General features: G+C 44.2%; 1 protein-coding gene across 1 annotated transcript; it reads right to left on the bottom strand.

The window, feature by feature from the left end:
* Positions 1–4,416: 4,416 nt before the first annotated feature.
* Positions 4,417–11,277, bottom strand: LOC147971440 (uncharacterized). Its single transcript, XM_087523972.1, has 8 exons — positions 11,141–11,277; positions 10,727–11,041; positions 10,513–10,650; positions 10,338–10,381; positions 5,026–5,083; positions 4,874–4,902; positions 4,713–4,754; positions 4,417–4,496 (listed from the first exon to the last, which is right to left on the bottom strand). Exons 1-8 carry the CDS (start codon positions 11,275–11,277, stop codon positions 4,417–4,419), a joined length of 843 nt encoding a protein of 280 aa, XP_087380098.1.
* Positions 11,278–16,597: the final 5,320 nt, after the last annotated feature.

The following is a 16,597-nucleotide window of genomic DNA, read 5'->3' as shown; positions in this document are numbered from 1 at the left end:
CGTGGTATGCTCAGGATCAGCTGATCCTCTCTGCGCTACTGTCGACCCTCTCGCCTGAGGTTCTGGCATGGACGCTCGGGCTAGCCTCCTCCGCCGCGGTGTGGTCCGCGATCGAGAGGATGTTCTCGTCGCTCTCGTTGACCAAGGTCACACACATCCGACGTCAATTGGCGTTGATCCAGAAGAAGGACATGAGCATGGCCGATTACTATGGCCATGTGAAAGCCCTTGGAGATCAGAAGAAGGACATGAGCATGATCAGCTAGCAGCCATCGGCAGGCCCCTCAGTGATGACGAGATGACCACCTACCTGATGACCGGGCTCGACCAATCGTACGAGTCATTCACCACCTCCATCAACCTGGAAGGCGGCAACATGCCGCTGGACGAGCTCTACTCCCACATGCTCGACTACGAGGCGCTTCGGGAGGCGGCCAACACCAGCTACCAGATCACCGCCAACGCTGCTAGTCGTGGCAACGGCGGAGCAAACCGTGGTCGAGGCCGTGATAACGGCAGCCGCGGTGGCTACTCTAATCAAGGGGGCGAGGTGGCCCTCCTAATGGTGGAAACGGAGGCCATGGTGCACGCAGGAACGCACCAACCAACAGGCCAACATGTCAAATTTGCGGCAAGGTCGGTCACTCAGCATACAAATGTTACAACAGATTTGATGCAAGCTACCAAGGAGAAGAACCACGCCAAGCCAACCATGTCAACACCGGTCACCAGGCCTTTGACCCTGCTTGGTACGTGGACTCAGGGGCCACGGACCACATCACTACAGACCTAGAGAAGCTCAGCATCCGGGAAACCTACAATGGAAAGGATCAAGTCCACACGGCCAATGGATCTGGTATGAAAATCTCTCACATTGGTAATTCTCATATTCATATGCTGCACAATCGATCTTTAGCCTTAAATGATGTTCTTCTTGTTCCACAAACACAAAAAAAATCTCCTCTCCGCTCATCGTCTTACCAATGATAATAATGTCTCCGTTGAACTTTTTCCCAATGCTTTTGTTGTTAAGGATCTGGCTTCGAGGAAGGTACTAGTTCGCGGGGGGGGGGGGGGGGGGGGGCAGTGAAGAAGGTCTCTATCCAATCTATGGCAGGCGTCCAAGTCAACATAGGGCGGCCTTGTCTATCTCCGTCAAGCCAAGTTACTCTCGATGGCACTGTCGCTTGGGCCATCCGTCGTCCGTTGTCGTCGATCACGTCGTCAACCGCTTTGGTCTCCCTTATGGAGATAAGAAAAATAAAACGCCAGTTTGTGATGCATGCCAACAAGGGAAAAGCCATCAGCTACCCTTTCCTCGTTCAAATAGAGTATCTTCGGTCCCTTTAGAACTCGTTTTCTCTGATGTTTGGGGGCCTGCGTGCCTCTCATCAGGAGGTTTCAAATATTATGTTAGTTTTGTCGACGACTTTAGTAAGTTTACTTGGCTGTTTTGTCTTTGGAATAAAAAAGATGTTGAACAAGTTTTTCTTCAGTGGCAAGCTCATGTTGAACGATTATTGAATCGTAAAATTCTGCATGTCCAATCCGACTGGGGTGGTGAATACCAAAAGGTTCATCCTTTCTTCCAGAAAATAGGTATTGCACACCACGTCTCATGTTCACACACACACCAACAAAACGGATCAGCAGAACGAAAACATCGTCACATAGTCGAAACCGGCCTCACACTTTTAGCCCAATCCTCCATGCCAATTAGATTTTGGGACGAGGCTTTCAAAACTGCGTGTTTCCTTATAAATCGCATGCCTAGCAAAACCATCAACATGGCCACACCTCTTGAGGGGCTTTTCAATGAAAAACCTGACTATGCTTTTCTAAGGGTGTTCGGTAGTGCATGTTGGCCTTGTCTTCGGCCTTACAATAATCGAAAGCTTTAGTTTCGATCTAAAAGATATGTTTTCCTTGGGTATAGTGCACTGCATAAAGGTTACAAGTGCCTTCATATCTCTTCCAGACGAATCTATATCTCATGTGACGTCGTGTTTGATGAGGCAGTCTTTCCCTATTCAGATATAATGCCACCTTCTACACCAGCATCCCTACATAATCAACTCCTCATGTCCCCAACGTCATATCCATACTCCTCATATGCTCCTGATTGTGCAGCTAATGATGGAGAAAACAATGATAGAGATCAAAATTCATCTGATCTTGTTACGTGTGGTACTTTTGTTCCTTCTGTGCAGGTTACGAGCAAGCCAAGCTATGATGCCCCTTGTGATCTCGTCAGCCGCCCCTCCTGCATGGGCCATGCAGACAACGTGGCGGCCCCGAGCACGCCGCTCTCCCCGCGCGGGCAAGCTTCGTCATCCACTCGAGCTGCAACCTCACCTGATGGGCCGGCTTCTGCTGTAGCGCTTCAGGGGCAGCCAGACGCGGCTTCGTCTACGCGGCGACTTCTCCTGGCCATCAAGACAACGACGCGGCTACGTCTCATGCCGTTGCTTCATCACCGGACGCGGCTTCGCCTCCGCCGGCGGCGCCGCCGCGCTACACCACCGCCTCCACGACAACACATGGCGGGCCAAGGTTGTTACGGACGGAACTGTTCCTTACGGCGTCACACGTCGACAACGTCATGCGTCATTGGCAGTTGCCGAGCCTCGCAATCATGTTGAAGCTGCCACTGATCCACGCTGGCGCGACGCCATGGACGAGGAATACCAGGCCCTCATGTCCAACAAGACTTGGCACCTCGTCCAACCACCAAGAAATTGCAATCTCATCGACTGCAAGTGGGTCTTCAAGCTCAAACAATGGGCTGATGGCAGTGTTGAACGGTACAAGACGCGTCTCATTGCCAAAGGATTTAAACAACAATTTGATGTTGATTATGCGGAGACATTCAGTCCTGTCATCAAGCATGCGACAATTCGCCTGGTTCTTTCCCTGGCAATCACCAAAGGCTGGTGTCTTCAGCAGCTTGACGTACAAAATGCTTTTCTTCACAGTGTCCTCGAAGAGGACGTCTATATGCGCCAACCGCCGGGCTATGTTGATCCAGCACTCCCTCGCCATGTCTGCAAGTTGGATAAATCCCTCTACGGTCTCAAGCAATCCCCTCGAGCATGGTTTTCTCGTCTCAGCTCCAAACTATTGGCCGTTGGTTTTCTTCGTCTCGGGCAGATACCTCTCTCTTCATCTATGAGCAAGCGGGAGTAACTATGTACATGCTCATCTACGTCGATGATATCATCATGTCCAGTTCTTCGGCGAGTGCTGCTCAAGATCTTATTGCTGCGCTTCGAAGAGATTCTGCGGTCAAGGACCTCGGAGATCTCCACTATTTTCTTGGGATCGAGGTAGTGCGCTCTCAAGACATGATGGTGCTTAAGCAGACCAAGTATGCTAGCGATCTCTTGAAGAAGGAGGGCATGATGAGCTGCAAGCCGGTTCCAACTCCAATGTGCACTTCGGAGATGTTGAGCCGAGATGAGGGAGCAAAACTTTCAGAAAAGGAGACGACCAGATACAGAAGCGTCGTTGGGGCACTTCAATATTTGACATTAACTAGACCCGACATCAGCTTCGCTGTGAACAAAGTGTGTCAGTACATGCACTCACCTACAGAACAACATTGGGGAGCAGCCAAAAGGATTCTTCGATATATCAGAGGAACCATGCAACTGGGCTTGAAGATCAGCAGGTCCTCCTCTTCCTTGTTGAGTGCGTTTTTGGACGCCGACTAGGCAGGCTCGGTAGATGATTGGCGTAGCACCACTGGTTTTGTGGTGTTCTATGGAGGAAATCTAGTGTCCTGGAGTGCAAGAAAGCAAGCGATTGTCTCCCGGTCTTCCACGGAAGCAGAGTACAAGTCACTAGCCAATGCCACGGCAGAGATTATCTGGCTTCAATCGTTGCTTCGTGAGCTAGGCATTACTCAGCGACAAACACCAGTCCTATGGTGTGATAACCTGGGTGCTATGTACTTGTCAGCCAACCCAGTGTTTCACGCTCGAACAAAACACATCGAAGTTGATTTTCACTTTGTTCAAGAACGAGTGGCTCGGAAGGACCTTCAGATCCGGTTCGTGTCAACTCATGATCAGTTAGCAGATGGACTGACGAAAGCGATCAATGCACAACAACTCAGGCGGCTCTGCAACGATCTCAATCTTGCAGGATGAGATCGAGGGGGAGTGTTAAGACTACCATGTTATGCATATCCCACACGATCCGTGATTAGTAGTTGTTGTGTATAGGAGATCACACGAGCTGGCATATCAATCAGTAATTAATGTGATTTATACTGATTGCTTATAATACTTGTTGTACAAGCATAGCTGCATATAAATAGAAGATGGGCCGGTGGGTGATTACCATGGGCAATCATTCCTAATCCTAGCATCTTTCACAATGACAAGTGGCTATAAAGGATAAAACGAGTGTGATTTAATTACCTTCCTTACAAATTGACTGAAGTATTTGCCCTTGATGGAGCTCCGGGCGTTTACCACTTTTTAAACATTGATCTGTAACAAAAATCACGAGTTTATCAGTAGATAGGAACTCATATTGCTCGGAGAGAAAAAAGATAGCTAGGATGTATAGCATAGTGCAAGTTATTTCCCCAACAAAGATATGAAAAATATCAGACAGTTTATACGTGTCATGGAACACCAAATGCTACGAACAGGTTAAATATTCATGTACAAATTGGAATGTGAGGAAAGGCTAGTTTTAGTTACCGATAAGATCTGCCACCCTCTTCAAAGACTCTGCTAACAGTGCTGAAATCATAAGGACAGTTAACTATCGGATACATGTCGAGACGCATTGCTTTAATCAATGCCACCACCAGGATGTTTGTAAAAAAGAAGGATATGTTGTAAAGAGAAGGATGTTGTACCAGGATGTGGGCTTTCTGAACTGAACAGGCTGCAAAAAGGCAGGAAAATGGAAATTTGTGAATGTCATGTATAAAATTCAGACTTCACTTTCAGAGACCGCAGTATCTAAGGATTCGATCCATGATAATTATCGTGTTGTACTTGTAGGTACCTCCTCTTTGTGTTGAGATAGAGCCTGGCGTTAAATTGTGATACACTCCTACTTGTAGGTACCTCCTACTTGTAGGTACTTCACTTTGATGTTGGCCGTGTTAAATTGTGATACAAATTCTAGTACCGTATTGGACTAGACGTAGTACATACGGTGTGGGCCTTTTGCGTTGGTACCAACGTGTACGAGTATAACTCGTTTACTTGTCCTACAAGGACTCCTATGTGTTGCCCCTCATATATACCCCATGTAGTCGCACCTCAGACGGTCTGTCGTCTCGTGCTTGTAATACTCCTTCTCATAGTGATTGCGCCTTCGTGCATCCGTGGTTTTCTCTCGCAAGGGTTTCCACGTAAAAATCCGTGTCTCTCTGTCTCGTTTATTCTCGTTATTATCTAACAAGTGGTATACAGAGCTGAGGTTTCTATACGAGATTTGAGACGAGAGAGTTAGGGTTTCGTCATGTGCGCCGCTGCACCCGAGCTGGCGATCCACCGGATCGATTTCCCCTGCGTCGCCCTACGCAGAATCCGAGACCGACAGGATTTCATACGCAAGCAGTTGTCCGAGGCTGACACAAACTTCCGCCGCGTTGTCGCATCAAATTGTAAAGGCGTTGGGTTCCTTCGCTGCGGTGTACAAGGATCAAGTCCCGAGACTTCAGATTAGCTGCCTCCCCCTTCACGTGAAGGATCAAGAAATAGTACAAGGTCAGATCAGCTAGCTACTAGTACTATTCGTCACGTCAAGCTACAGTTCAAGATTTTTTGGTCTTCGGTGTGCTATGTGCACCCAGCGTATCAGGTGCTATCTGTTTTACTTTTTTGTTTGCTCCGCATATTAAATTCTGTCAAGAATTTTTCTACCGGCTTGTACTACTTTGTGCATAGTTTATCGACTCATGGCATCCATGAAGTACGATCTTCCGCTGCTGGACCGTGACACAAGGTTTACCCTATGGCAAGTCAAGATGCGGGCGTTGTTGGCACAGGCCGACTATGATGTAGCACTGGATAGTTTTGGGAAGAACCGAATTGAGGACTGGACTGCTGAGGAGAAAAGAATTGATTGTAAGGCTTTGTCACAAATTCAACTCCATTTGCATAATAATATTTTGCAGGAAGTTTTGAGCGAGAAAACTGCCGCCGCTCTATGGTTAAAGCCGGAAGGGATTTGCATGACTAAAGATCTCACCAGCAAGATGCATCTGAAGCAAAAATTATTCCTGCACAGGTTACCCGAGGGAGGTAATGTTTTGAATCATATTTCGGAATTTAAAGATATCATATCTGATCTAGTTGCAATGGAGGTTAAGTATGTAGAGGAAGATACTGCTTTAATGTTACTTTGTTCACTGTCAAGTTCTTATACCAATTTTAGAGACACCATATTATACAGTCGTGATACTCTCACACTTAATGAAGTTTATGAAGCTTTGAACTCTAAGGAGAAGATGAAATTAATGGTGCCTCATGATGGTTCAAGTTCATCCCAAGCAGAGGGATTATCTGTTCGTGGCAGGACAAAGGAGAAGAACTCCAATAATGGAAACAGAGGAAAAAGTAAGAACGGCTACCGGGGCCGGTCGCAATCCAGAGACAAGAAGTATTGCAGGTATTGCAAAAGAGACAGGCATGACATCTCTGAGTGTTTCAAGTTGCAGAATAAGGAAAATAGGAAAGGTAACAAACAAGGTGAAAATTCTACTAACGTTGCTCGTGATGATAGTTCCGATGATGCTCTTGTCGTTATTGCTGGATGTGCTAAGACCAATGATGAGTGGGTACTTGACACTGCATGCACTTTTCATATGTGTCCACATAGAGATTGGTTTAATACTTTTGATTCCACTACTTCTGCCGGTTCCGTTTTGGGTTTTGATAATTCACCATGCAAGATTGAAGGCATAGGTTCTATTCGAATCAAGATGTTTGATGGCATAATCAGAACTTTGACAGATGTTCGGTATATTCCGAAGATGAAGAAAAATCTTATTTCTATGAGTGCCCTTGATGCAAAGGGGTACAAATATTCAGGTGGAGATAGTGTTTTGAAGGTCACCAAAGGCTCCCTTGTTGTGATGAAAGGTGACTTAAGTTCGACCAATGGTCTTTATTACCTTCGAGGTTCTACCGTTTCAGGTAACGCTACTCCAACTGTTTCAAAGAATTCTGATTGTGATGCTGCTAACCTTTGGCATATGTGTCTTGGACATATGAGTGAACTTGGTTTAGCAGAGTTAAATAAGAGAGGTCTTCTTGATGTATATGAACCTGGTAAATTAAAATTTTGTGAGCATTGTATCTTCGGCAAGCATAAGAGGGTGAAGTTTAACACTTCGACTCATACAACCGAAGGTATTCTTGATTATGTGCATTATGATTTATGGGGACCATCTCGCAAGAAGTCACTAGGTGGTGCTAGTTACATGCTGACTATTATTAATGATTATTCGAGAAAAGTTTGGCATTATTTCTTGAAGCATAAATATGAAGCATTCTCAGTTTTTAAGGAGTGGAAGATTATGATTGAAAGACAAACTGAAAAGAAGGTAAAGATACTTCGCACTGATAATGGTATGGAATTTTGTTCTAAGCAATTTAAGAATTATTGCAAGTCTGAAGGCATTGTCAGACATTACACCGTTCCTTATACTCCTCAACAAAACAGTGTTGCTGAGCGTATGAACAGGACCATTATTTCCAGAGCCAGTTGCATGTTGTCCAATGCAGGTTTGCATAGGCGTTTTTGGGCTGAGGCCGCTTCCACTGCTTGTTATCTCATTAACCGTTCACCATCTATTGCTCTTAATAAGAAAACTCCAATTGAGGTATGGTCTGGTTCACCTGCTGATTATTCACAGTTGAGAGTTTTTGGTTGCACTGCTTATGCTCGTGTTGATAATGGAAAATTGGAGCCTAGGGCTGTTAAGTGCATCTTTCTTGGTTATAAGTCTGGTGTTAAAGGTTTTAAATTATGGAATCCTGAAACCCAGAAGGTTGTTATTAGCAGAAATGTTATCTTTAATGAATCTGCTATGTTACATGATGTTTCATCTACTAATGTTCCCGTTGAGAGTGAACAGCAGCCTATTGTTCAGGAGCCTACTGTTCAGGTGGAGCATGTTATTGATTCAGGTGATACATCTGGTAATGAAATTGTTGATGCACATGATGAACCCGTCGTTAATGATGATAATGTCACTCCCACTCCAAATCAGCCTATTGTTCCACCCAGTTGGAATCTTGCACGTGACAGAGTTAGGCGGGGTACTAACAAACCTGACAGGTTAATTGAAGAGTGCAATATTGTTTCTTTTGTTTGATCTATTGCAGAAGAAATTGAAGGTAATGCTGAGCCTTCTTCATATTCCGAGGCTATTATTTCTAGTGATAGTAATAAGTGGATGACCGCTATGCATGATGAGATGGAATCACTTGAAAAGAATGGCACTTGGGATTTAGTAAGATTACCTAGAGAGAAGAAACCTATTCGTTGCAAGTGGGTTTTCAAGAGGAAAGAAGGTGTTTCTCCTAATGATGAGACAAGATATAAAACAAGGTTAGTTGCTAAAGGTTACAGTCAGATTCCAGGTATTGACTATAACGAAGTCTTTTCTCCTGTTGTGAAGCATAGCTATATTCGCACTTTACTCAGTATTGTTGCCATGCATGATCTTGAGCTTGAACAATTGGATGTTAAAACTGCATTCTTACATGAAGAATTAGAAGAGGATATTTATATGGAACAACCTGAAGGTTTTGTTATTCCTGGAAAAGAAAAGCTTGTCTGTAAGTTAAAGAAATCTCTTTATGGATTGAAGCAATCCCCTAGACAGTGGTACAAGAGATTTGACACCTTTATGCTCTCTCAAGGTTTCAAAAGGTCTAATTATGATAGTTGTGTTTATTTGAAAACTGTCGAAGGTTCAACTATTTATTTGCTTCTTTATGTTGATGATATGTTAATTGCTGCAAAGAGTATGTCACAGATTAATGAACTAAAGAAGCAACTGAGTAATGAATTTGAGATGAAAGATTTGGGTGCAGCAAAGAAAATACTTGGCATGGAAATATCCAGAGATAGACCGTCTGGAAAAGTATATCTAAGTCAGAAGGTATATATTGATAAAGTTTTCGTCGTTTTAATATGCATAATGCCAAGCCAGTAAGTACTCCGTTAGCTGCACACTTCAAATTATCATCAGCTTTATGTCCTAAGTCAGATGCAGATATTGAGTACATGTCTAGAGTTCCCTATTCGAGTGCAGTTGGTTCACTTATGTATGCCATGGTTTGTTCTTGTCCGGATTTATCATATGCATTGAGTGTTGTCAGTAGATACATGGCTAATCCTGGAAAAGAGCATTGGAGAGCAGTTCAGTGGATTTTCAGATACCTGCGTGGTACTTCTAATGCTTATTTACAGTTTGGGAAAACTAGAGATGGACTTGTTGGTTTTGTTGATTCTGATTTTGCTGGTGATTTGGATAAGAGAAGATCACTCATAGGTTATGTTTTCACCATTGATGGTTGTGCTGTGAGTTGGAGAGCAACTTTGCAGTCTATTGTGACTTGTTCCACTACTGATGCCGAGTATATGGCTATTTCTGAAGCATGCAAAGAAGCTATCTGGTTAAGAGGTTTGTACACTGAGCTTTGTGGAGACTCATCTTGCCCTACTATATTTAGTGACAGTCAAAGTGCTATATATCTTACAAAGAATCCAATGTATCATGAGAGAACAAAGCACATTGATGTCAGATATCACTATATTCGAGATGTTGTTGCTGAAGGTGATTTGAAGGTATGCAAGATAAGTACTCATGATAATCCTGCTGATATGATGACAAAGCCAGTTCCGACCAATAAGTTTGAGCTTTGCTCAGGCTTAGTTGGTATTTCTCACTAGTCCTATGAACTTTGACGCACAAGGTGTTTAAGCTGATTTGGATGGAGTTATTCACTCTCTTCGACTACTGGAGGGAATTTGGCTCAAGGTGAAGATTGTTAAATTGTGATCCAAATTCTAGTACCGTATTGGACTAGACGTAATACATACGGTGTGGGCCTTTTGCGTTGGTACCGACGCGTACGAGTACAACTCGTTTACTTGTCCTACAAGGACTCCTATGTGTTGCCCCTCATATATACTCCATGTAGTCGTACCTCAGACGGTCTGTCGTCTCGTGCTTGTAATATTTTTCCTCATAGTGATTGCGCCTTCGTGCGTCCATGGTTTTCTCCCGCAAAGGGTTTTCACGTAAAAAACCGTGTCTCTCTGTCTCGTTTATTCTCGTTATTATCTAACATGCCGCCGGGCTTGTTTCCTCACGTGACGTCTTGGACGACGAGGGCTGGTAAAATACCACCACGGCACGGTCAATCAATCAGCATTATTAACATATGTACTGAACGATCGACTACCAGGAATTCATCAGAAAGTAATCGAGATTGATTGGAGGAATTAACGAATACAGGGACGCACCCGATTGGAAGCAGTTGTTGCGGGTTCAGTGTCTCCCGCGGCAGTATCAGCAGGCGTCTCAACTCTGGAGACGTGAGAAGCAATTCGTAGACAACCAACGACGCCTTTCTCCTCACAAGCTCCCAGTCCAGGGAGAGCCTAGGTACGCACGATTAATTAGCACGATCGATCAAAACAATTACTAATAGATACCAGGACGGATTTGATTGAGCACCTGAATTGGTGAGAGTTGGCCATGGCGTTGATGATGGAGCTGAGCTTGGCGTTGCGGTTGAGGTAAGTAGATAGGCTGACGTCGTGGTAGTAGACGGCGGTCATCACCGCGCCATGCTTGGCGGCGGCGCCGCCCATGCTGTCCAAGACCCGGCACGCGTTGAGGAACCAGACGAGGTCCAGAGCGTAGCCGTCCGTGCACGCGTCGGGGTTGAAGAAGCGGCGGAGGTAGCTGAGGGCGTCGCTCCACCGGCCCCGGGCGACGAGCTGCCGCAGATGCAGCCCGCAGAGATGCGCGTCCGTCTCCTGGGTCATCCTGCATGCATGCGTTGAGCCGTACGTATCCCATAAATAAGCAGCAAACACGCTAGCAGGAGGCAGGTAGACAGATGGACGAGCCATTGACGAAGCGTACGCCTGGAAGGTGGGCTGGAGGCCCTGGAGCCAGAGGTAGGTGAGGAGCCGCCGGCGACGGGCCCGTCGAACGCGGGGATACTCGCCGGGGGCGGAGACCTTGCTGCCGGCGCCGAACTCCACTATGGTTGCCTTCATCGCGCCAGATAGAATCGCTCGCTCTGTGGTTGGATTTGGTCTGTTTTGGATTCGGGGAGGGAGGACGACGCTACTGTATGTATATATACCCGGATCTTCTCCCAAGCTTTTTCCTTCGTTTCTTTTCCTTTGCTTCTTTTCTTTCATTTCCTTCGTTTCGTTTCCTTTGCTTCGCCTGCTTCTTTTCTTCGTTTCCCTCTCTTTCTCGCTCTTCTTCCGTCCAAACACCGCCGCGTGCAGATCTTCCGTTAACGTCACGTCACCACCTGACCTGGATTAAGCCACGGCGTTTCCTTTTTCTTCCGTTTCCTGAGAAAATTTATTTTTCTATGCACACCGAAACGCACCAAACCCGCCTCGAACGAACGGCCCGGTCACCAATCCATCAAAAACTAATCGATTAGAAAAACAACACAGACACACAAAGGAGCCTCAATCATCCGGCCTGAGCGGCATCCCTCATATCTAGCCCAAATACAAAACAGATATAGGGCATCTAGGCGCGTCCGTCATGTCGGACCCGATAGCCCTACGTCACCTCAAATTACACCAAATCCACCCCACTCGGCCTACCGGATCAATTTGCTCTCTCCTCTCTACTTTCTCCTTCACGTCGTCCATCTTGCAGCTACGCTGCCGCGCGCGGTCCCCAGCCATTCCGAGCCTCTACGCGGCCAGCACCGCCATAACACTTCTCTTTCCTGTCCTCGCCGTGGGGACGTCATCGTCGGCCCGGACACCACCGCGGCACGGCCAGCAACTCTCGGGCCGCCCCTTGCGCTCTTTGTGTTCGACACGTTGTCCGGCCTGGTTTTTTGTGAATTTTTTAAGGATACTTCATCGGACGAGGAGTATGGACCGACGGAGCTTGATCAAATCATTCAAGATGAGTTCTTCGATTCATCGGATTCGAACGAAGAAGTGGACATGATCATGCTCATGAGCATGCAAAAGGAAATGGACCGGCTGTTGGAGCATATTCTCAACTTCAAGGGCTCAATCAGAGGGAGAAAAGTGATCAATTGGGATAGGGTGTCCAGGAATGCTCAGATCAGTTGATTGCATGCATTGGCAATGGAAGAACTGTCCCAAAGATTTGCGAGAAATGTATCAAGGTTACACCAAAGAAGCCACCATCATACTAGAAGCAGTGGCATCACATGACTTATGGATTTGACATGCTTTCTTTGGAATGTTGTGTTCTCACAACAACATCAACGTGCTTCAACGATCTCCGGTGTTTAGGAGGCTTTGTAACGGGGAATCGATGACGTGCAACTACACCGTCAACGGCCGTGACTACAATATGGGATACTATCTTGCCGATGACATCTATCCTCACTGAGCAGCGTTTGTGAAGACCATATTCGAACCACGGGGAAACAAACAAAGCCACTTTGCAACAATGCAAGAAGCAACTAGGAAGGATGTGGAGAGGGCATTCAGAGTGCTTCAAACTCATTGGGGAATTGTTCGTGTTGCTGCAATGATGTGGGAATCAGAAATTTTGTGGCAGCTCATGACATGTTACGTTATTTTGCACAATATGATTGTCGAGGATGAGGGTGATGATGTTGCCCAAACCAATGATTGTGAAGAGTATGGAGAACAAGTTCATATCCCAAAAGATCAAGATGCAACTCAGCTTATGAACTTTCTACAGATGCATCAGAATCTTCGAGATCAGGTGCATGTGCAACTACTCAATAATCTTGTCGAGCATATATGGACCCACAATAAAAAGCAAAGAGCTAATATTTGAGTTGTGCGCTTCAAATAAATTTTATGTAAGAACTATGCATTTTCGATACCAACATTTGTTATTTACGTGTGATATTGACTTGTATGATGAACGTGCATGGATTTGGAGTCTGGATTTGAGATATGTGGATGCGGGTACGAAATATGAAGGGCCATCCGGATGCAATCGCGGGCATGCTCGAACGCGTCCACGGACGTATAAGAAGCCGAATTTGTCAAATCCGACTATAAATGCTCTAAGCTCTGCCTTAAGCCTCAAGCAGCAGTTACAACTCTTTCTTTCGTTTGGCCTATTTGTAAATCGCCTGAAAGTTCTTTTCATGTAAATGGTTTTTTAATTACCTTTAGTCTGTTTTTCTCTGGTCATTTTTTTCCTGTGCGTCTATGTATGCTGATGTATGTGAATTGGACTCATATGTGCGTGTGCACGCGCTTGTGGTCGCAGGTGTGTGTGGGTCCATGCATGTGTATATGTGCGTGTATGCACACGCGTGTGTGGTTGCAGGTGTGTGTGGGTTCATGCATGTGTATTTTCCGTGGGGGATTTTTATTCTATATTGAGAGAGTTATAGTCGAGAGGTAAAAGATCCTCAATATATGATGGTCCTATATGCATCCACACAGCCGTGATACTCTCTATATGACTATAATTTACCAAACAATCAGTAACTCTGTTTTGATCCCTATTCAACTTCTGAGGAATAAACTCCCTATGTCTCATCAACTCCTTAATTTCAGCCACAAGATGACCATAGGCAGAACGAAGAAGTCCGATAGGCATAACAACGCCTCACTTGAGTCAGATTGGACGATGACTAGAAGAGTGGAATGTTGTATAGCTAGCGCCATCCCTTGCATGACTACATGAATCTCAGCTTCCAAAGAATTGTTACAATTAAAAATAAACCGATATGCTGTAAAAATAAGTGAACCGTTATGTCGTCTAAGAATCATTCCTGCCGCCGCCGCGCCGGATTTCACTGAGAAAGAACCATCAACTGATAGAGCAACATACTCAGTAGACGGAGGAGGCCAAGGTTTAGGACTAGGGGCAGGTCTCACTTCAGGCAAAGCCCAATCAGCAACCGGCATTTTACCTTTAATTATTTCCTTTGTACTGAACCTTTTAGCATCTCGAATAGACTTCATATAACTGTCCAAAAAATCAACCGTAGTTGCCACCTGAGGAACCTCTTTATCATGAGTAAGATCATTATATAATTGTCAAATACGCCAAATAAGCATAATTATACAGTCACGCTGTGTATTGGTACAATTACGCAGCACGTTCAGTAACCATCCTTTGCCACTATTAATAAGTAGCTGGTCCTGGGGGAGCAACCAGACCTTCCTCATGGCCTCCTAGATTGCACGTGCATGGCTGCACGCAATCAAAGCATGGTACAGGCACCGAAGATTGCCATATCAGGTTCCAGATGGGTCGGTTCCCGTTAGGGTTAGCGCTGGACGCCCCTTCGGCGAACTGGTCATCATGCACTGTCGTCGCCGAGTGGTAGCACTTCTCACTGAGAACTGGCCATTCTTCTCCGGATGCCAGGCAAAGAAATCTTGACATTGTCTCGGTGAGGTATGAATTTTGAGGATTTCACGTACGTCCATCGGCCAGAAGTGGTCGTTCAATCGTTGCACCATCCATGCACCGTTCTCATCAACAAAATCAGACACCCGATTAAATCGACAATTCCTTTTAGATGTAACAGGCCGGAAATTATGGCCACGGGGAATCCAAGGGTCCCTTCGTGTCCGTATCAAAGAACCATCTCCAACCCATCAAATGATCCCTTTTTTAACCAGCTCTAGACCATGTTCAATACCCTTCCATACAGTTGAAGGATTTCCAGTAAAAACTGTATCCAACAGGTTCCCATTGGGGTAGTACTTCGCACATGTATATATGTGTATGCGTGTGCATGTTACAAATGGAAAAACGAAACAATCGACACGAGATGTAACTTATATTCTTTTTTTTAGAGATGATTAATCTACAAGGTTACTGCTTTATTGTTTGAATATTTGGTATAATATGTATGTACACATGCAATCTATGTGCAAATCATGTTATTGTCAGAAACGATTGTTCTTACATGTTGTCGCAGAGTGCAAAGTTCTATACAATATGTGTGTAAGTTTTCCTTCATTTTCTTTCTTCTTCGGGTAATACCAATGCCTTAATTCACTTTACCTTAGAAGAATTTTTTCCGCCTATCTTTATGTTTTTTGTTTTCTTTAGTTTATGTATCCGTGTATGGTACTAATAAAAGGAAAAAAAATATGATTGTAACACTTGTAAGCTGGTCAACTTATAATATTAGGAGTATCATGCAATGTATAGTTTGGATTTACCCTTCTCTCGGTTCTTAAAAATTGAAGTTAGGCCTCCTTTGATTCATAGGATAGAAATTTTATAAGAATAGGAAAATCATAGGAAGTGAGATGACATGCATCTCAATTCCTATACAGTAAGAGATGTCATTTGGTGCATAGGATAGGAATTTTTCCATTGAGACTTAGCTAATGTTTTTTTCCTCCAAAATGTGAAGGATTGAATCCTATCCTATATAGGAATAGAAATCCATTCCTAGAAACCAAAGGGCTTCAAAGAAATTTTTCCTTTGAAAATCCTATCCTATAGAATTTCTATAAAATTCCTACAAACCAAAGGAGGCCTTAGCTTTTTCACGGATGCAGTTTTTTAGCCAAGTGCATGCGCACGTAGGGTAACTAACACTAATGTATATTAAACATCATATCCTTACTTAATTAGCTCTTGTGGAAAAGATAAATACGTGTTAGACTTGACATAGAAAAAAGTGTGCAAGTCTCTTGCTTATATAGAGAGAAAAACTAGTAGTGCACGGTGAAGAAAAAAGCAACTTACACTAAAGAAACACTCGGACAACTTAGATATATAATCGCTACTCTTTTGGATGAAAATCGTGCCATGTTTGTTTGCGAAACAATAAATTGGGAATAGGCTTCATATCGACCAACTGATCGAACGGTTCTGTCGCCCGCGCAACATGCCGCTAGATCGCGTCGATCGAATGGACGACATGAAGCGGGGTGGGTTGCTACATGGTCGGGCATGGTTGTCGCCAGTTTTTAAATGTCACCGAACATTTTTTTTAAGTGGGAATATTTTTTCATGTCATATTTGTTTGAATGGTACAAAAATTATTACAAATTATTCAAAGAACCTTTTATATTTTTTGAAACTGCTAAAAATATCATGAGCAATTTTTTAAATGGTGAACATATTTTAAATGTCAAAAACACTTTTCTGAATGATACAAACATATTTTCAAATTTGCGCGAACAAAGTTTTTACAGTGCATTAAGAGTATTTTAAATGCATGATGAAATTTTAAAAAATCTAGGCAGATTTTTTTTTCAGATGTATGTATGGATAATATTCCAACATATAAATAAAAGTAAAAACGGGAAATAAAACCTCAAAAACTAATAGAAAATGAAAGAAAAATCAAACGAATGAAGAAAAGAACAAGAGAAGAAACACGCTACTGGGCCGGCCTACTTT

This window comes from Triticum urartu, chromosome 5A, assembly GCF_056163025.1.
Source record: "Triticum urartu cultivar PI428250 chromosome 5A, HENAU_Tu73, whole genome shotgun sequence".
In the NCBI taxonomy this organism is placed as follows: Eukaryota; Viridiplantae; Streptophyta; class Magnoliopsida; order Poales; family Poaceae; genus Triticum; species Triticum urartu.
Note: the sequence above shows the minus strand (reverse complement) of the source record. Positions and strands in the feature narration are given on the sequence as shown.